The sequence below is a fragment of the Gallus gallus genome, chromosome 20 (genome assembly GCF_016699485.2).
Source record: "Gallus gallus isolate bGalGal1 chromosome 20, bGalGal1.mat.broiler.GRCg7b, whole genome shotgun sequence".
Taxonomy (NCBI): Eukaryota; Metazoa; Chordata; class Aves; order Galliformes; family Phasianidae; genus Gallus; species Gallus gallus.
The window spans coordinates 10,216,301-10,236,200 of NC_052551.1; the positions used below are offsets into that span (position 1 = coordinate 10,216,301).

General features: G+C 59.2%; 1 protein-coding gene across 4 annotated transcripts; it reads left to right on the forward strand.

Annotated features, from left to right (window-relative positions):
• Window positions 1–12,688: 12,688 nt before the first annotated feature.
• On the forward strand, window positions 12,689–18,847 carry RSPO4 (R-spondin 4). 4 transcript variants are annotated; one of them, XM_004947141.5, is made up of 5 exons: window positions 12,689–13,094; window positions 14,881–15,090; window positions 15,300–15,443; window positions 15,528–15,713; window positions 18,005–18,847. In XM_004947141.5, exons 1-5 carry the CDS (start codon window positions 13,016–13,018, stop codon window positions 18,076–18,078), a joined length of 693 nt encoding a protein of 230 aa, XP_004947198.2. In that variant the 5' UTR covers window positions 12,689–13,015; the 3' UTR covers window positions 18,079–18,847. The 4 variants fall into 4 exon arrangements, with proteins under 4 accessions (XP_004947198.2, XP_004947200.2, XP_004947199.2 ...); XM_004947143.5 differs by having other exon boundaries at window positions 14,902–15,090; XM_004947142.5 differs by lacking the exon at window positions 18,005–18,847 and adding an exon at window positions 16,075–17,987.
• The last annotated feature ends 1,053 nt before the right edge of the window (window positions 18,848–19,900 follow it).

Genomic DNA, 19,900 nt, shown 5'->3' on the forward strand with positions numbered 1-19,900 from the left:
AGGCATCATCTGCTGCTTTCCCAATCTGATCTCCATCTCCTTGGGGATGCTCTGATTCATATTGACTTCATGATGTGTCTATTAATTAACTTGCACTGTCCACTCTTTCCATTTCCCCTTCAAGAAGTCACTGAAGCTGAACAACTGACCGCAGCCAATCCCGCTGCTCAGCACTGCCCATTCCCGTGAATCATCTCCCCGGTGGCTGTGGAAATGTTGCACCTCTTGCGAATGGTCCTGCTAGTCCCAGCTCCATAGAAGACCTTCGTGGTATGAAATCTGACAGAGCCATGCAGGCCAGGTGGGAATCTGCAGGAGAGTGACCACTGGTTTCCACTGAGCCAGGGTTTCATCATGAGTGTGTGGGACTCAGCTCCGGCCAATGCCTGCTTTGCTCATGTGTAAGAGAAAAGAGGGAATGTTGAAAGACAGTGAATTCTGTGGGGCCTAGATGCCCCTAAGAGCCAGGAGAGGCTGCAGGAGCCCTGCCCAAGCTCTGAGAAGCTGGGCTCAAAGGTGCCGACCCAGACTCTGCCCCTTGCTCTGGGTATGGGTACCATGAGTGGGCAGCTGCTGGGGGCTTCGAGCTGTCCAATGCATGGGCAGGCTGAACCCCTCCCAGGGGCAGTTTGAGCAATGTCTGCTTCATCTGACTGGAGTTTGACGAGAGCAGCAGGAAATACCGAAGCTGGAGCTTTTCCATTGCCAGGCCCATGATTCATAGCAGCAGGAAGTTCTGCCATGCTGACCCATGGCTCATCCTGACAGGCAGCAGCAGCGAGGTGCAGCTCCACGTGTCCCTCCCCAGGCACAGCCCTTCTCTCAGTGGGCGAGGGAAGCACCAAGAGTTGTGTCAGCTGAGTACCCCTTCCTTGGCAGAATTTGCATCTGTGGGTCTTTCCTTGAGAAACATGACCCTAAACCTTGTCCCCACTTGTGCAGAGCTGCTCACCAGGCTGGCTGCAGTTCTGCTGCAGGTCTGCGAACTGCCGGCTCCAGGGCTGGGGTGGACAAGAGGAAGCAGTGACACGTGCACAACTTGTACCAAGCTTTCCATCCAACTTGTTCCATCCCTGCTTACCAACTTATTATCCACCCTTCCATTCATCTCCACTCAAATCCATCCATCTGCTTGTCTTCCCATGTTTTTGCCTTGGTGCCTGTGGGGGACACTGGGATTTGGGCTGCACTGGGAGAGCAGGGTGAATCCAGCCCTACCCATGCAGTGACTTTCTGGCTCCATTTTGTTGGACAGATATAATCAAGCTGAGGGCTGAGACCCTCTCCCACCCTTGCACCAACCTGGGGTCTCCTTCTACAGTCAGGGTCTGCATGAGACCTGACATCCGCATTGCAACTTCATTTATTTTCTCCTCCTCATATCAAAAGGGCTTCCAGCTCTGTGCAGTCACCAGCAGGGGCTGGTGGGTCTTCCCCGTGGGCTTGGTGCTAGGCCACAATAAAGGGAGGAACAGGAGGGGGTACGTACTGCTGGAGCCACCTCCTGCATCCCCCACTCATGGTGGCTGACTGGGGGTGTCCTGGGGAGCTGTGGTCACGGGACCGAGACCCAATGGACCAAGCAACCCCTCCATCAGGATACACCCCTCCACATGTCCCTGCCCTGAGGCCAGGTTCTCACCACAGCTGTGCCCATGCCCATGGCTCATTGCTGCTAAATTGAAGCTTCATTTGCAGAGTCAATGTTGCCCTGCTGCCACTGCCTGGTCCACTCCCTTCCTGCCCTAGCATCTGGCTCGCTCTGTGGCTCTTTGGTGCTGAAAACCACGGGCCAAATGCAAGTGGCTCCCCTAACACCCGTCCTGCAGCCTTCAAACAAAGTGGGAGGCAGCAGGAAGCACAGTTGGGACTGGCAGCCAAATCCTTAATGAGGTGACGAGGATTGCAGGGCCGGCTCGTTAGTGCTGCAAGGCAAGCGCGTCACAACGGTGCTGGTGTTGGAGCGACGGAGATGATCAACTTTCAGAAAACCACGCAGCCTTTAAAATAGAAGACAGGAGTAGGAGTAGGGTAAGTTAGAATGTTAGGAACATTTTAAAGATGTGTCTGTCTGGGTCTGTGGCAGCAGCCCTCCTGCCTGTGGCACTGGGAATGAGGAGGAGGATTGTGCAGCCCTTTTCCCCTCTCTGTGACCAAGGAGAGGGGTGCACGCAGCGGCGGTGCACGAGCAGGTGGAGGGGTGCCTGGGGCAGGGCTCACCTCCGTCACACAAACCTCAGCCTCCCTGACCTTCATACTTTCCTGCTGCCTCACAGCTCCCGATGGATGCGCCCACTGCAATGTCGTAACGGGGAGAAGAGGAAACTGATTTCCCAATCGTCTGCAGCCCATGAGCCCTCCATGCTGGGAATGGCAGCCAGGGGAGCTGGCTCACTGTGCTGTGCCGTGTCACGTACACCACCTTTGGCATAGGATCCAGCGGGAGAAGGCAGAAAGGAGCCATGGGCAATTCCCTGCAGCAGCCACAGCATCTCAGGCTGCTGTCATCCTGAAGGAGGGGATCCCTGCGGCTGAGCCAGTGGTGCTGCGCACCCAGCATCCTCCTCTGAGTGCTCTGCTTGGCCACCCAGTGCCTGCTGGCATGGACAGAGCCACTTGAAGGTGCCAACATCCCTGTGCCGAGGGACATTGGATGGGACAGGGCATCAGTGCGGAGGGTGCCCACGGAATGACTTTCACCCCTCTCTTTCTTTGTTTCCTGAAGAGGGGAGGCAGTCCCTCTAAGCTCCTCTCTATTTCCCCCAAATTCCAGGGTAAGATGACACCAGGACAGGAGAAAGGAGGTTTTTCTCTGCAGAAGAAATTCAAACCACATGCAGCGAGTTCAGAGCAGGAGCAGGAGGAGGGATCGGGCTGCATGGAGCGGGCTCTCAACAGTGATGTGAGACCTGAAGTCAATTAGCACTTTCAGGCCTCTGAACAAGGCTGAGTGCTGTGCTTCTAGCAGGCATAATCCCCGTCTGAGCCATGCTGCCAGCAGCCTTTGAACATAATTAGGAAGTGCAAAGCCCCAGTGCTTCCCAGAAAAGCCTGTTAGCTTCGTGGTGCAAACCTCGCTTGCAAGGAGCGCATCATGCAGGCACTGCTGTGACTCATCAGCTGGAGCTCAGCTCCATTTTTTGGAGGTCATCTTGCTGGACTCCTAATGAGCATTATCCCAAATGGGGCTCCCGTGCTCCCTGTGTCTGCCTTAGCTCTGGAAATGCTCCATATACCTGAGAGGAGCGGGATGGTTTCACCCGCGAGGTCGGTGGGGATGGGGAAACTGAGGCACAGAGTGCTCCCAGCACCGCCCCAGCAGCTGGGGGGCAGCACTGCCAACACCCTCAGCCCACACCCCACAGCCCGGGCAGCTGCCGCCAACCCTCCCCAGCTCCTGGGGGACCGTGGATGTGCACGGCCTGGGCCAGGCTTTGCAGGAACAAAACAAGGCCATCAATCAGCCTTGCTTCATGCAGCCACCGCCCGCGGGCAGGGCTGGCTCTGTCTGTGCACAGAGGGAACCCCGCATCAAAGCGGCTGCAGACGGCAGCACCCTGCCCGCCAGCAGCGTGCGGCCAACCCATGGTGCTGAGAGCTGGCGGCACATGGCCCCCGGGTGGAGATGGCCTGGTGTGGGTACAGCGGGGCTGCGTACGGCAGGGAGGGGGGCAATTTGGGTGCAAAACCCCAAATATCCCCATTAACAAAGGGATGGAGCCACTCTGCCCATGACTCCCAGCAAGAGACAGAGCAGGGGCTGACCGTGCTGTGCCCCCAGCTCTGTCCCACCCCACAGCTCCCACCAGGGTCACGGGGACTCCATGCTGGAGCCAATCCTCCTCCCCCTGCAGCCCGAGGTAGCGGCTCCATATGGCGCATAACAATGGATGCCTTTTCCAGGTCACTAATTAAGACGTAGAATCAAAGTTATTAAAACGGGAAGGCTTAAAGGGAACATTCTCCCCGAGGTGCCAGGTATATTAAAGGAACGGGGAAAATAGCAGAGGGGAAGCAGGGCTGTGAGCTGGGAAGGGACACAGTGGGGACCTGTAGGGACCCCAGCACACAGCCCGGACCCCAGAGCTGGGGGCTACGGGCAGCTCCTAAGCATCCCTGCAAAGCAGAAGGGCATGGAGCATCCCTCATGGGATGGGCTCCCCTGCGTCCACTGTAGGGGCTGCAAAGAGCCCCCATTTCTCACACGCAGCCCCACGGTGCCCTCTGCCCACCTCCACCCACCTCCTGCACGCAGGCACGGCGTTTGCGCTTAACACATGTAAAGCATTAGGATTTGTTGAGAAGCCTTTTATGGCCGCGTTTTGTTCTTTATTTCCTACAAATTGAATTTGCCGAGGGGATCTGTGAGGATTGTGAAATTATTTTGAGAACGATTCCGCTGGGGCTTTTTAGTTTCCTTTGTATTAAATATTTACGGGGTTGAAAAGACGATGAGGAAAAAAAAAAAGAAGTTAAAAAGTAATAATCAAAGTAGGGTGGAATAGCAGAGGAGGAAGGAGAAGGGCACTGAGAGGTGACCGGGCGTGATCAGAGCTGGGTACCTGCTAATGGGGCAGCCCTGCATTGAGGCTCAGGGGACAAATGGGACCCACGTCCCCCAGCAGTGGTTTCTGCAGGCCGTCCTCCTGCCCCCGTGTCCCCCACGCTGGGTGTTTCCCGCTCGTTAAAATCGCAGACACATTTTTCATCTCTTTATATTCTGCCACTGTCATCGTCATTGTTTCGGGCTGGTGTGAATTGGGGACTGGCTGTCCACTGACGCTGCCGCTGCTCCGCTCCAGCCGGCTGCTGCCCTCGCCCCCGGGATGCGCCGGGATGGGGACAGGGATGGCACCATCCTTCTGCCATAGGGTCTCTGGGGACATCGGCACCCAGAGCCATGGCAGCAGCAACCCAATGCCAGGGGCAGAGGGAAGGGAAGGGAAGGGAAGGGAAGGGAAGGGAAGGGAAGGGAAGGGAAGGGAAGGGAAGGGAAGGGAAGGGAAGGGAAGGGAAGGGAAGGGAAGGGAAGGGAAGGGAAGGGAAGGGAAGGGAAGGGAAGGGAAGGGAAGGGAAGGGAAGGGAAGGGAAGGGAAGGGAAGGGAAGGGAAGGGAAGGGAAGGGAAGGGAAGGGAAGGGGGCAGGGATGTAGGGATGTGAAGATGCTGGAAAGCAGTGATGCGTAAATGTGAGGATGCAGGCATGTAGGGTTGTGAAGATGCAGGGAAGCAGCCCCTGACATGGTGATCCCTCACCCTGCAGACCCCTCCAACCCTACCAGATGCTGCGTCCCACTCAGCCCCACTCTGCTCCACTCCCTCAGCCCTGCTGGGAAACTTGGCGAAAGGAAAAGAGAGGACTGCAGGGCAGAGCAGAATTCAGCTCTTGATCTGTTCTAGGAAAAGAGAGGACACACACCAAGAGCTCTGCAATTCCTTCCCAGTGCCTTGGCTGAGCAGCAAGTGCTATCCAGACCCTGGTGATGTTGGGATTGAGCTCCATCCTGCCTGCAGCACCCTGCCCCTGGCTGGATGTGGCTTCCAAGGAGGCTCAGGTGAGCAAAGCAGCACTGTAGAAGGGCAGAAAGCATTGGTAACCTCACGTTATCCCCTTTCTCTCAGAGAGGAGCGTTTTGCACCAAGGAGGCCGTGCCATACATCGCTCTCCCACTGCGATACCGTGGTGTTGGGCAGACCCTGCTGGGTGCCAGGCAGAGGTGAGGGCACCGGGTGGCACTGTCCCTCCGTGCCACCGTGCCCATGGAGCTGGGGTGGGTCCGTTCCCATGGGTAGGGAGCAGTAAATCCCTGAAATGCTGTGGGTAGGACAAACAGCACACCAGGAGCGCCCGGAATGAGTGTGTGGCAGGGAGCGGAGTGGGGATATTTGGAAATGCACTTTTTTCTGGCATCCATTTTTCCTCCCTTTAATCTTTTTTGCTCACATTCCCACGTGGAGAATTCTTTCCATAAGCTGGAGCTTGCGGAGCAGCTCTGCTCCCACCATGGCTGCAGGCAGCGGGGCCGTGCCACCGCATCCCTCCTGCAGCACATGCAGCAAACACAGGGACAGCCACGTCCCCATGCTGCCACCACCCATTTCAGCACTCGCACTCCCCAGCCCTTTCCTCCCACATTTCGGCGTTTTGGAGGATGATGAAGGAGCAGAGCGTCCTCCGTGCGCTCGGGGAGAGGAGCTGCCCGCAGAGAGCAGCGCTTGGAGTGGCTCAGCTGCATTAACGCTGCCTTTGTTGTGATTCCAGCTCCTGAAAATTGAATTTGTTAGCGGCATAAACAGGATATAAAGGGGGGGGGAAAGAAAGAGTGAGAAGTGTTTTTCTCCATGGCTCTCCCTGCGATGAAGGAGGCGACCGGTGAGGACCACATCGCTGGCATTCTGTGCCTTATTAAAACCTCGTTCCTAATGGCAAACAGACGCTGCTCACCCGCTGCCTTTCTTGCCCCCCACATTTGCAGGGGGAATGGGATGCCCCAATGCCAGCGCAAGGCTGAGGATGCTTCAGCAAGGCTGACCCCTTCTCTGGGACGGTGACGAGCCGTGGAATATTTTTCCCCCTGCCCCAAGACACCAAGATGCTCTCCAGCACCTGGGGAAGCTTGGCTGAATCTGTTGTCTCCATGCGATGTTATGGGGCTGCTCCCACAGCTCCGGGTTTCCATAGAACAGAAGTTTTCCCTTTGCAATTTCTGCACTTTCCTTTTTTTTTTTCTTTTTTATTTGTTGGTCCCTTTTTTTTTTTTGCCTCTTTCCGCCCCAAATTCCTGCTGGTTGGTAGCATCCCTGACGTCAGCCCCGAGCAGGGCCGGCTGCCGCCCGCCAGGTGGTAGCAATTTTCCTGAACATCGACAAAATATAATTATCACTCTATTTTCACTTCTGAAATATTAAAACTTGTGTCCCTGCTGGTATTAATTCCGAGAGAAGTCTTAATGGGTCACTGTGACTCACGGCCGCGCCGCGCTGCCGGGCCCCTCGGGGGTGACACGCTCATGTCCCCAAGCCCTGGGGCAATGGGGAGCGCGGCCAGGAGTGACCCCGGGATGTGACTGTGCCCAGGGGTGCGGGGAAGAGAAGCTCCCACATCCCTGTGGGAACCCACAGCCCTCATTGCCACGGATGGAGGTGGGGACTCCCACTGCTTGGGACCGTGCGGGGTGGCTTAGTGGCACTCGGCCCACGGAGCAGAGAGGGGACAAGGACAGACGGCACTTGGAGGTGGCCAAGGAGCAGGTGCATGGCTGTTTCTTCACCCAGCTGCGTGACACTGAGCCTGACCCAGAGCAGGAGGGGAGGCTCCAGTGGCGCTGACCCCACAGTGCACAGCCCTTGCAGTGCTGCGTGTCTGTGCCTGGGGGCACTCAGCCATGTGCTGCACATCCAAGCAAAGGGCTGACGCCCAGAGGGCTCTCAAGACACGCTATTTCCTTCTAACTTGCTGCCCAAAACCATGAGCAAATCCTTTCAGCACCGGCCAGGGCGGGGAGGAGGAGAGGAAGCAGGGAGCCATGCGATTTGGTCACGGTACAAATTGGATCCTATCCCCAGGCAGGCTGCAAACGAGAGGGTTTGCGGCTAACAGAGCTGTGTGGCATCCACTGGGGCTGTGCACGGGCAGGGGTGGCACTCAGGCAATGCCAACACCGGCACCGCGCTCTCAGCCCCACTGGGGTTTGCTTTCCCCTTGGCCACCCAAGGAGCAGAGCCACCATCCCCAGCACTGTGCCAAGCCTTTGGCCACCAGCACATGACGGGGATGGCAAGGGAGAGCGGTGGCATGGGGGGACCACGAGTGCCGCAGCTGCAGCCACATCCCTCCGGGCGCTGTGGCTGCCAGGGGGATGCCACCACCCAGGAGCTCCTGCCCAGAGCCTTTGTCTTCTGTTGAATTCCTCCCGGTGAGAGTCATCGGCTGCAGTCAGAGGGTCGACCCTCTTGGGAATGATGGGTGAGAGGGAGCAATGTAGTCACATTGCAATTATTTGAAAAAGGAGAGGGCTTCTGAGCTCTGAATCACATGGAGCCAGGAGCGTGCATCTGACCGACGCTTCCATCTGTCTTTCCCAATACTTTCCTTAAATAGCAGAAATATTAAGAGAAATTCAATTGGAATTTGGCATAAATGATTCTTCGGCGAACAGAAGAGGGCCAGCTGCTAACATACTGCTGCCTCGCTCCCTTCCATTACCACATATACAATTTGCACCGCGGGGAGAGCCAGGGGCTGCCTATAGCCTTGCCCAGCAGATAAGGGAATGCTCTGTGCTGCGGCTCAGCAGCAGAGAGGTTTTGGATGCCTCACTCTGGGGGAACTGCAGCAGCAAAACTGCCTGCAGGGATGCTTTGTTGTCCCCAGCCTGGCACAGCCCTGCACTGTGTCCCCAGGTTCCCCCACAGCCAGACCCCTCTGTGGGAGCTGCCCCCAACTCTGCACATCCATCCATCCATCCATCGCCCTGCAGCCCATTTCCCTGCTTTATCTCGGGGGAATCTTTCCCAAACCACAGTGCAGCACAGCCTGGGGAATGCCCTGAAGGCAGGAAAAGCTCTCTGGCCAATTCCTGTACAGTGCTGCAGTTCCCCGAAGCACTCCCCCAGCTTTTGCTTTTGCTTTAAGCTCTGTCCCACTCTTCCTTACAAACATGCAGCCCACATGGAGTGGGATGTGGTAGAGTTGGACACGGGGCGCTTCTCAACGATGCATTTGCGTTTGGTCCAACCAGCTCTGCAGCTTCCTGGCTTCTGAGCAGAGAGCGCAGGAGTTGGGTAGCACGCATGGGAAGGACCCTTGGCAGGGACCCATTGCAGAGGCGCTGAGCACCAGGGAGCTCTCTGCTCTCCCACTCCTAAGGAAATAACACAACCTCCAACGGCTCTCAACCTCCACATCCCCCTCCCTCTGTCTTTCTATGGCTGACACCGCGCTCACAACCGGCGCATCCCTCCTGCGTCCCCATCCCCGCACCCACAATGCTGCCCCAAATTCCCCTCTCCCTGCAGAACCCCATTGCTGCAGGTGATGCCCAGCCCCGGCCCGGCCCATGCCAGCTGCCATCACATTGTTCCCATTCTGACAGCTGTAGGGAAACTGGGAGCAATGCTGACATGTGTCAGCTCTCACCAGCCAACAGGAGCCGAGGGCGGCTGTCCCCACCACCTCAAGGCTGTCACGCTTGGCTCACGTCACGACAAACTATGGCGGGGAACCAGGAGTATTGTTTCAATTATTTCCATTATATAAAGTCCAGCCATTCAATATATTCTGCCTCCAAGGGGCTACGCTAAAGGAGATAAAATAAACACTTGGAAATCTGCTCTGCTGGCGCGGGTGAGGAATTTGGTTCCAGAACCAAACTTCCCCTCTCACCTCTTCACTCTCCTTCACTTTCCTCCTCTGTTTCCCTTCTCCCACTGCCCCTCTGCCTTCATCACTTCTCCAGACCAATTCCATCTCTGCGTGTGCTTCTGTTTTGGCTCTGCCACTGCACAGCTGCCGCAGCAGCCAGGGCAGGGATGGAGGAGCTGCAATGCTGGCAGGGATGGGGATGGGGTGAAGCCAACCCTCCCCCTGCCCAGCTGCCCACATGCTCCATGCCCAGCAGCTCTGTATCCTCAGAGGAACCCCTAGAAGGCACAAAGGGGAGCTGGCACAGATCAGAGCATGGCAGGAGGAGAAGGAGAACAGCTTGCCATAAGGATGCTGTAGGATGCTCCGTGCTCTCAGCTGGTGCAAGGATGATTAACCTGCAGCTCAGTGCTTCCTGTGCATTGCCCACAGGGCACAGAGCTCAGCCTCCTCAGCACGGGGCTATGGGACACATGGGAGAGGCCAGGAGGAGGCCGGGATGAGGCTGGCAGAGAGCAGGATGTGGCCGTGCCACGGGACAAGGCCAGCAGCGTGCGGGACATAGCCGTGCCATGGGATGGAGCCAGTAGAGTACAGGACATGGCTGTGCCGTGGGATGAGGCTGTGCTATGGGATTGCAGCAGCAATGCAGGGGATGGGGATGGAGGATGCAGGATGCCCCGCACGGTATGAGGTGGGGCCGTCACTTTGTAAACGCCGGGGAAAGGGCCTCTGCCGAGCTGGCGTGGGGAGCGGCTGTGAATTTCCATTCCTGTGGGAAGTGGGCTGCCACCGTCCAAGCATCTGGGCTTGTTATGATGGGAGAAGAATGCCAAATATTTTTCTTCCTTATCCACTACCATCCGTCGAAATCCTCCCCTGATCAAACCCATATTCATCGCTTTGGATGCACGTTGCTTTCGGAAAGCCGCCCCTCCCTGCCAGCACGGCACACAGGGCTCAGACCTGGGCGGGATCAGTGCCTCACCCGCAGGGAGCGCTGGGCCCCCTCCATCCCATTGGGTTCCCTCCATCCCATTGGGTTCCCTCCATCCCACCGCATCCCTCCATCCCAGCAGGTCCCCTCTGTACCCCTGGCATCCCCGAACCACCCATGGCAGCGCGGTGCCCCTGGGCGGCGTGGCCTTGGAAGGCCCCCAACATTTCCCAGAGATGAAAGCACACTCAAGTGTCAAACAAACTTTCTGAATTATCTCTCTGGATGTTTTCTCCCTGGTGCTTTGGAAGACGGAGGAGGAACATTGCATTCCCCCAATGCTGGCACGGTGTGGAGCTGCGGGAGGGAGCGTGGAGCTGCCAGGGCGCCCGCGGGCTCCACTCTGTGCGCTCCGGTGCTGTCCGTGAGTCAGCACAGCCCCTGGCCGTGGCCCCAGCCGGGCACCTCGCCCCGAAACGCCGCCGAGAACAAAGAGGTAACAGGCGCCTGATTAATGAGCAGACAGCAAATCATCCCTTCCCACCGCAGTTTTAGGAGGAGTAGTCATAAATGACCACGTTAAGGGAAATGAACGGGATTGATCTGCTCCTGCGCAAGCGCTCGTCGCCCATCGGGCTCGTTGGCAGCAAATGGCACAGCCCGGGATCGGTGTCATTGCTGTCACTGGCAAAGCCTCCGTGGGCATCGTGGAGCCTGAGGGATGAGCTGAGGGACCTGCTGTGTGCCGGCCCCAGGGACACGGTGCTAATAAGAGCCACCCAATTAGCGCGTGTTGGCACGAGGGTTGGCCTCGGATGCCGCGTGGTGCCAGGAGCAGGGCGGTGATGCTGGGAGCGGTGATGCTGGGAGCAGGGCAGCAATAACTGGAGCAGGGCAGGGAAGTTGCAGCCATCAGCATCCGCAGCTCCTGGGGCAGCAGCGGCTCCATTTACAAGGGACAAAGGGCTGGGCAGTGTGAGGCAGGGGCTGGCTGCTGGTGGGGGACTTTAATACGTCAGATGCATTTTCATGGCCAAACACAGAGCCTCCCGACCCCAAAGTGCTCTGCCACACCATGCCATGCACACACGGGGCCCCGCCAACCCCCACGGATCCACAACAGGGGCACGTTCCTGCAGGCACGCTTGTTTATGGAAAGCAGTGCTGGGCCAGATGCTGAGAACCTGTGTTTTATGGGTAGTTTTTTCTATTTATTTCACAATGGCACGAGGAAAAAAAACGAAAGCGATCCCAACCATGATTACTCCTGGTTTCCTATGGGCAAGGCCAAAGGGGTCTGAAGCGGTTCCTTTGTCGTCTGAATCGTAACTCCTTGGGAACGTAATGCTGGTGTGTGGGATGGGAGAGGTAGAGAGAGACGTGGGGAGGGCTGAGGGAGCAGGAGGGAGAAATCCAGGTGGGCAACAGAGGCAACGAGGAGAGCAACCCCGACACACAGGTGCAGCTCAGCAGTGGGGCAGCTGCCACCTCCCTCTCTCCCTCCCTCCCTCTCCCTGTCCCCGGTTGTCCCCAGGTCTGCCCAGAGCCGGGGTGACACTGATGGACGCATCCACCGCAGTGCTCTCTGCTGCAGTGAGTCTGCTGGTGCTCAGTGGTCCCCCAGCCTGACCGGTGCCCTCCCAGGGTAAAGCAGGCCCAGCACATCCCAGGTCCCTGCTTTGGGTAAGGGGCAGCCTGCGCTCAGGGGTCTGACCTGGAGGGCTTTTACTTGCAATGGGAAACTGCTGCTGAGCATCCCACACATAGATCAGAGCATCCCGCACACAAGCTTTGCCCTTGCTGTTGCCCAGGGTGGGCACAGGGCTTCCTCTGAGCGTGCTGAGACCCCTCAGTTGCACACAGGGTGAGGGGTGCAGGCAGCTGCTTGGGAGCCAGGTGCTGGGAGCTGCAGCTCAGTTTGGCTCAGCTAGGTTGGCTTGGTTTGGCTCAGCTGTGCTCAATTCAGCAGAGGGTGGCTCAGCTGAGCTCAATTCAGCCCAGCGCAACTCAGCTTAGCAAGACCCAGTTCCACTCATCTGCGCCCGGCTCAGCTCAACACGACTCTCTTCAGCTGGGCTCTGCTCAGAAAATCTCAGCACAGTTCAGTTCAGCGTGGCTCCACTCAGCTCAGATCGGTCCAGCTCAGCTCAGCTCAGCTCAGCTCGGCTTGGCTTGGCAAGGCGCTGCATCGCTTGGCTCGGCATGGCACGGCTCGGCATGGCTTGGCAACGCACGGCATGGCTCGGTTTGGCATAATATGGCTCAACACGGCACGGCACGGCACACCCGATCCAGCCGCGAGACCCCTCGCCCCCAACCGGGACTGGAGGGGGGCCGTCCCGGGGCGGAGCCACCCGGCTGTCCCCGCCCCGCAGAGCCGGGGGCTTCGCCGTGCCCCCGCCGGGCCGGGATGGCAGCGGGACAGACGGACGGCGGCGGGACGACGGGACAGCGGGACGCTCCGATCCGGAACGGAGCTCCGCGGCGCGTCCGTCCCCACTCCTGCCGGTGCCTCCGGGGGATATTTTCCCTTCTCCCCATCTCTCCGGAGGGGAAAAGCGAGGAGCTGCCAGTGGTCCTAAAGGCAGAGCCCACCGGCGCTGCCCTGCGCTGACCGCCCCATGCCCCCATAGCGCTGCGCCGTGCCTGGGGCGATGCTGTGAGCTCCGCTCGGATGGTCTGAGTTCCTCCCTGCCCTCCACTCCTCTTGCCCAGATGCAGTGGATAATATTCATGTTGCTGTTATTCATCAGCTCCATGGAAATGCTCTCGCAGAACCGATGGAAGAAGCAAGGTAGGGAGGGTGTGGTGCATGCAGGGGATGGGGTCTGCCGGTATTTCTGTTCTCAGCTCGATGCGGGAGGTGCACGAGGAGCAAAACCCGCTGGAAGGATGCTCGGAGGCACCGCCATCCCCTGCCCCATCCCTCCCCTGGGCAGAGAGTCCCAGGGCGCAGAGCAGGGTGCCCTGAGATGTGTCCCCTCTGCTGGGCAGTGCCCCTGCGGGGCTGTGACATGAGGTGCTCAATTCGTGACCGGCTGGCGCCATGGTGGGGATGGGGTATTGTGAGAGCAGGGCTTTTTGGAGGCCTTGGGCTGCAGAATGGACAGTTTTCCCTGTGTTCATTGTACATGGTTGTAAAATGCCACCGCCGTGGGGGTGGCAAGGCTGCTGCCGATGCACCCTGTGTGGGGACAGCCCCAAAGGCTGGCGGTGTGAGCCGGCACTACGGGGGGTGCAAGGGAGCATCCATGGGTGTGAGCACAGCTCCGTGCATCCATGGTGGGGTCCCTCCCCCTGCGCAACCCCTGTGCTCATCTGCATCTGCCACCTCCACACCTGGGGAGGGGTACCCAAGAGCTGTCCCTGATTTCCCCATTCCCAGTGCTGTGGAACCCCACCCCGATGTGCAGACGGAGCTGTTTTTGAAGGTGGGCATCGTGATATTGACTCATCACATGGAAGGGAGGGTGGCAAAGAAAATCATCCCAAAGAACTGGGGCAGGGAAAGACACTCGTAAATCCCCGCGTCTCCTGGGAAGCCGCTCTGGCTGCAGCCAGGAACACAAATGTTGTCAGCGTTTGGTAAATATGTAACAGAGACCATAACAACTTAATGGATCCAAGGTGCTTCGTTAGCGGGCTCCCAGCACACGCAGCCTCCTGGATGCAAAGTGCTGCTGCCTGAGTCCCTGTGCCCTGGCACGAGGGGCAGGAGGGGACAGCTCAGGGACAGCTGTGTGGCACCACTGCAGCGCATCCTTTACCCTTGGGCTGTAGGGCTGCAAGTCTGTAGGGGTGTAGGGCTGTGGGTCTGTAGGGCTGCAGGTCACACCCTCTGCCTGCATCTCCCCACTGCTCCCCCAGCCCTATGCTCCCTCTCTTGCTTCCCAGGAGGGCTCTGGGCCCATGATGACAATGGCACCGCCACCTGTGCCAATACCCAAGCACTCCCTTTTGCCCATATGGAGATCTAGCCCCACTCCACGGGCCCAGGGTTGCCTCCTCCTCAAGGCAGTGCTATGTGGAAAGTCCCCTGTCCACGCTGTCGGACCTGCTGTGAGCAGATGGACCTGGGTGCTGTGCACTCACTGCTGTGTTCCTGGCACTGCTGCCACTGCTCAGCATGCGCTTCTGCTCAGAGACATGAAGGGTGAGCTCTGAGCCAGAAGAGAATGCTTCCCAACACCACGGGGTGCAGCGGAGGCATTTCGCTGTGTGCACGGAGAAGCCGGGGAGGGCCCGGTATGGAGATGTCCCGCTGTTATGGGGTGTGCCCCGTCCGTGTGTCCGTGTCCCCATCCCTGGGAGCAGAGCCCCCTGGGGCTGCTGTCCCCGTGTAAATCAGAGCAGTGGGGCAGAGGAAAGCGGTGGCGGCTCTGGAGCCAACGGGCAGATCCTTATTGCAGCTCCACTCAGATGTTTCCAAAACACTCTTTGTTCCCTCGACACGTATCAGGCAGCAGCTAATTAAAGCGGCTCAGAACGCATTTCTACCTGCCGACCGCTCCCGGTTTCTCTGCCATTGGGATGTGCTGGAGGTGCCATCGCTGTCCCCCTCCCCCCCCCCAACCCCACAGCCCCTGTCCTTATCCCCGCAGTGAACGCCGGGCTCTTGGAGAACTGCACGGGCTGCGTCCTGTGCTCGGAGGAGAACGGCTGCATCACCTGCCACCACCGGCTCTTCCTGCTCATCTGGAGGGACGGCATCCGCCAGTACGGGGTGTGCGTCCACACCTGCCCCCCCGGCTACTTCGGCGTGCGGGGTCTGGAGGTCAACAGATGCACAAGTACGTGGTGCACCCAGCAGGGCTGCCGTGCCTGCGGGCACCCCGGGGTCCCCCTGCTCCCCGGAGCATCCCCGGGACGTCCAGCCCCGGGCTCTGGTTGGAGATAAGGCGGCTGGGATGCAGGGGTTTCCCCCCTCTCCCTTACCCAACGGGTTTGCGACGGGTCCCGGGGGTTCTCGCCCTCCCGCTCACAGCCCCCTCCCCGGCAGAGTGCAGGTCGCCCAGCTGCGAGAGCTGCTTCAGCAAAGACTTCTGCATGAAATGCAAGGAGAAGTTCTACCTGCACAAAGGCCAATGCTTCCGCCAGTGCCCCCCCAGCACCGCGGCGCAGCCCGGCACCCGCGAGTGCCAAGGTAAGCGGCACCCGCACCCCGCGCACCGCGCACCGCGCCGGCGCGGCATGGTCACCGTCCCCTCCCCGCGCCCCCATCCCACAGAAACGTGCGAGCCGGGGCCCTGGAGCGAGTGGAGCGCCTGCACTCACGAGGGCCGGAGCTGCGGCTCTAAATGGGGTCTGGAGACGCGGGTGCGCGAGGTGCCGGGCACCCCACGGGAGGAGGGGGCTGCGTGCCCCGCGCTGCTGGAGAGCCGCAGGTGCCGCCTGAGGAAGCAGTGCCCGGGAGGTGAGCGCAGCCCCGGATGCACCCCGCAGCCCCCCGACCCCGCGCAGCCCCCCGGCCCCTAAAAGCAAAGAGCACTGTGGGGTCCTGCGGAGCGGTGAGCGGAGAGCCGGGATCTCATCTCCCAAGCATTTGGAGGTCGGTGGTGGCTGTTATTACCGTGCAGTTCTGGAGAAAGCCGCCTTCCCAAGCACATGTGCTGAGCAGCCCCTGGCACCGGCCCCGTCCTGCCCTGTCTGCGAGGGAGAGGCAGCGCTGAGGCTTTCTGCTTTGCAATTGCAAACGGGGATGGTTGGGCTGTTGGGGAGGGGGGGAATTACCTGCAAAAGTCTGCAAAACACTGCAACCGTCTGCAAAATACCAGGAATGCAGAGACAACCGGAGGGCATCGCCTGGGGGAGCTGTGACAGCCGAGTCCTCATCCTGCTCTGAGATGTGCCCTCGGGATAAGGCATCGTCCTGTCCTGCACGGTGGTCTCCCTGATTTTGATCACCTCCCATCCCTGGGTTTCCTCCCGCTGCTGTTCCCCAGCTCTGGGATTTGGGGCTCTGCAACTCCGGGCTGCAGCACGGGGGCTCCTCGCCACCTCTCCCAGCTCCCAGCCCAGAGGCACTGGGTTGGCAATGGGAACCGGGAGGCGGCTGATGTCACTTTTGGATGGAACCAGATGGACCGAAAGCTGCTCTAATAAATCTCTGCTTAATAACTGGCAGAAAGGCAGATTGCATGAGATACTGATCTGTGAGCTTTAGAAGGAGATCTGAACCACCGGCCCTGGCATTGCACATATCGGAGCTGCAGGTTTGCTGTGTGTCGTGCGAGGTGGTGGCAGCAGGAGGGAAGGGCTGGAGGAAGATGGGAGTAGCTGCAGCCAGGTGTGCTGGGGCTGCAGAGCCAAGAGCACAGCTTCATCAGAGCACCATCAGTCATAAGTAACACTTCATGCTGACAGCGTGGAGGAGCTGATATCCTGCCCTGCTAAGGCAGCTTTGGGATGCCAGGTGGTGATGATGTGGGGAAATGTGGCTGCACTGCCCGTGGCCCCTCGAAGCTGGTGGCGGCGGGATGTTCTGCTCTGCAGCACGATGCCATGCAGGTGCTGGAGATGTGTGTGCACAGCTCGGTGCCCCCACCGTCATCCCTCTGTGGTGACCATAGGTTTGGAGACACCACATCTCATGGGGTGACCTGAGCTGCAAACCTCGAGGCCACAGGGATGGGCTCCGGGGCACAGCTGGGTGCTGATGGGGATCAGCTGTGGAATTGGGTCTCTCCCTGAAATAGAAGGAAGCCCCCGGTGCAGCGGTGCAGCTGCGTGCAGCCCCAGCAGCAGGAGAAGCCCCTCTGCTCCCCATCCCCACGTGCCCACCCTCGCTCCCAGGCTCCCGTCCCAACCAGCTGAGCGCTGCCTTATGGGATCCAGATGTTATGGGACAGCGGGTTCGCTCGACGCGCCGAGAGCCAAAGGAAGGCACTGCCTCATCCCAGCGCCGCGCTGTGCGGTGAGAGATTTGTGCTACCACTTCTGAGCCGGCCCCTGGAAGCGAGCAGCATCGGCGCTTGGCCCAGGCACAAAACCATCCACGCTGCTGTAAATCTGCCTTGTGTCCCCGCCGTGCTCCTTTCCAGACGCTTGGCATCCGTGCTGTGCCCTTTCCTTTGTGGGTGGCAATTGTCTGGGAGATCAGAGCAGAAAAACAGAGCTGAGCAGGAAAAGAGATGGTGCCCTCGGAAAGGAGCAGCATCACCAGCGCTGGAATGCGCCGCCGTGCTGCTCGCGCTCCGTGTGCCCGCATGGCCCCATGAATCCACCTGGATTTTGGGCAGCTCCCAAATGTTCCCTGCCCCATTGGATCCTGCAGGTCTCATCCCGCGTCCCGCTTTGCTTTGGGGTCTCAGCACTGTCCCCACCGACCTGCAGACTCGGGAGCTGGAGGGATGCTTGGGGGAGGCATGGATGTACCCACGTCCCACCTATGTCCCATCCACGTCCCACCCGTGTCCAACCGACCTGCTCCCACCTCCTCACTCCTTGCACAGAGGCAAGGCTCACTGCTTTGACCCCATCATGCATGCCTGGAAGCTTTGGGGACATCAAAGATTTGGGGTCCGGCAATGTGTCCCTGTGCCCACACACCCAGCACTGCTCCATGGAGAGCCCCACATCCCCCCGTCCCACAGATGGGACTCAGGACGGATCCAGGTGGCAGCACTCACCCACCTACAGGAGGGACCCCACTGCCCATCCCCAGTGAGCGACCCCTCTTTTTCTCCTCTTTTTTTTCTCTTCCAGAGAAAACCAAACTCAGAAACAAAGGCAAAAAGCGGCAGAAGAAGCAGAGGACAGAGCAGGACGCGGGCACCTAACGCAGCGACCCCCCCGTGCTGCCCCGGCTTTCCAGCTGCAGAAAATTGCACAATTTTCTCCCCCACCGCCCCCCTATCCCCAACCTCCCCTTTTCTTTTGAGACGATTTATGGCCTTTAAAACATTTCCTTTTCAGAAAATCTAATTTGCAGTGTCCAAAGCAATGCCCCGGGGCTCGGGCAGGGGGTGGCTCCCTTACTTTGCTCTTCTTCCCTCTCCCCCTCTCTGCAGCCGGGTGGGATGGGGCTGGTGTGGGTCTGACCATGCTGCAGGCCGTGGGTACCCCATCCCATCCCCGTGGCACAGAGATGTCCCATCCCCACGGGATCCTATGTGCATTGGGGTCCTGCAGGGCTCAGCACCAATGGCACATGCGTGGGTTCACAGCTGCCCTATGTGAGCACAACAATGTGGGGGGGGCTTTGCCCGTGCACCCCACATCGCAGCAGCCCCCTGCGCCTGGGGAGCAGCCCCACAGCCCCCTGCAGACATGAGCAGGGAAACACCATCCCTGTCCCCATCCAAGGGACATGGGACACACGTGGAGAAGCTCAGCAGCACCTTTGCAATGTGCTTTGCTCCAACTGCTGCTCTTGCCGTGGGAATCTCTGCGACTGTTTGGAGTTTGGCCACCCCATTCCTCCTCCTGGCACAGATGGGGGCTGTGGGGCCCTTCCAGGAGGAGAGCACTGGGTGTCAGCATCGAGCCGGCCGGGAGCATCGCTCCTCTGTTTGCTTATGGACAAATAAACTATTAAAGCCTCTGGCATCCATCGCATTTCTGTTTTCCTGCACTGTGGAAACAGTTTCTGTGAGGCACTGCTATAGAAATGGTGGGTCGGGGGCTGCTGGGGTCACCTTCAGCTTCTGTCCCTGCAGCACACAGCAGTGGTTTTTGCCATTTCTTTTTGAGGCAGCAGCAGGAGTGAGCAGCGAGCAACGAGCAGCAAGCTGCATCAGTGGGATCCCATCCCCTCCCCAGGTGCTACTGCAGGGACGTGGGGACAGCAGCCAGCCGTGTGCATGCAGGATCTGTGTTAGGGTTAGGATCCAAGATACCTGGCAGAAAAACCCAAGGAGATTCTTGGGCATCCCCATGCCCGGGGAACCCCACTCTCCCATGACCACCCTGTCCCCATGGCCAGCCCTGTCCCTACAGCCACTCTGTCCCCATGGCCATCCCGTCCCTATGGCCATCCTGGTCCCCACGGCCAGCCCAGTCGTGGACATTCTGCAGGCATCCCAGGACATCCTGCAAGCAGCCCAGCACACAGCCTGGCTCTGAGGGCTCTGTGCCAACCACCAGTACCCCACACTGCCCATGGGACACTCAGAGCGTCACCATTCCACGCAGCTCAGCCACCACAGCAGCTCCTTAACGCGGGGCTGAGCTCAGGAAAACACTGAGTGACCCCCAGTCGTCCCCAGCGACCCCACAGCAGCACTTCCCCACATCCCACGTGGGGCTCAGCCGGGTCCCGCTCTGCTCCTCTGCGTCCCCGCGGTCCCCACGGGCCCATCCCACAGCCCAGCAGCCAAACGCAGCGCTCCGCTTCCCCCGTCGTTATTAATAGCCGCGGGCGGGGGGAGGCGCGGCCCCGGGGTGAGGCCGGGGGGGCTCGGGAGGTGCAGCGGGGCCGGGGGTGCGCAGGGATGGAGGGCATCCGGGCTGCGTATGCGAGATATGCAAAGATGACGCGTGAAACTCGATCTCCCCGCGGCGGGTTCAGAGGAGAGGGGGGAGAAAAAAAAAAAAAGATAAAAGTATTGTTTTTAAACAGATTTTTCCTTTTTTTTTTTCTCTCTCTCTCTGTGTTTTTGT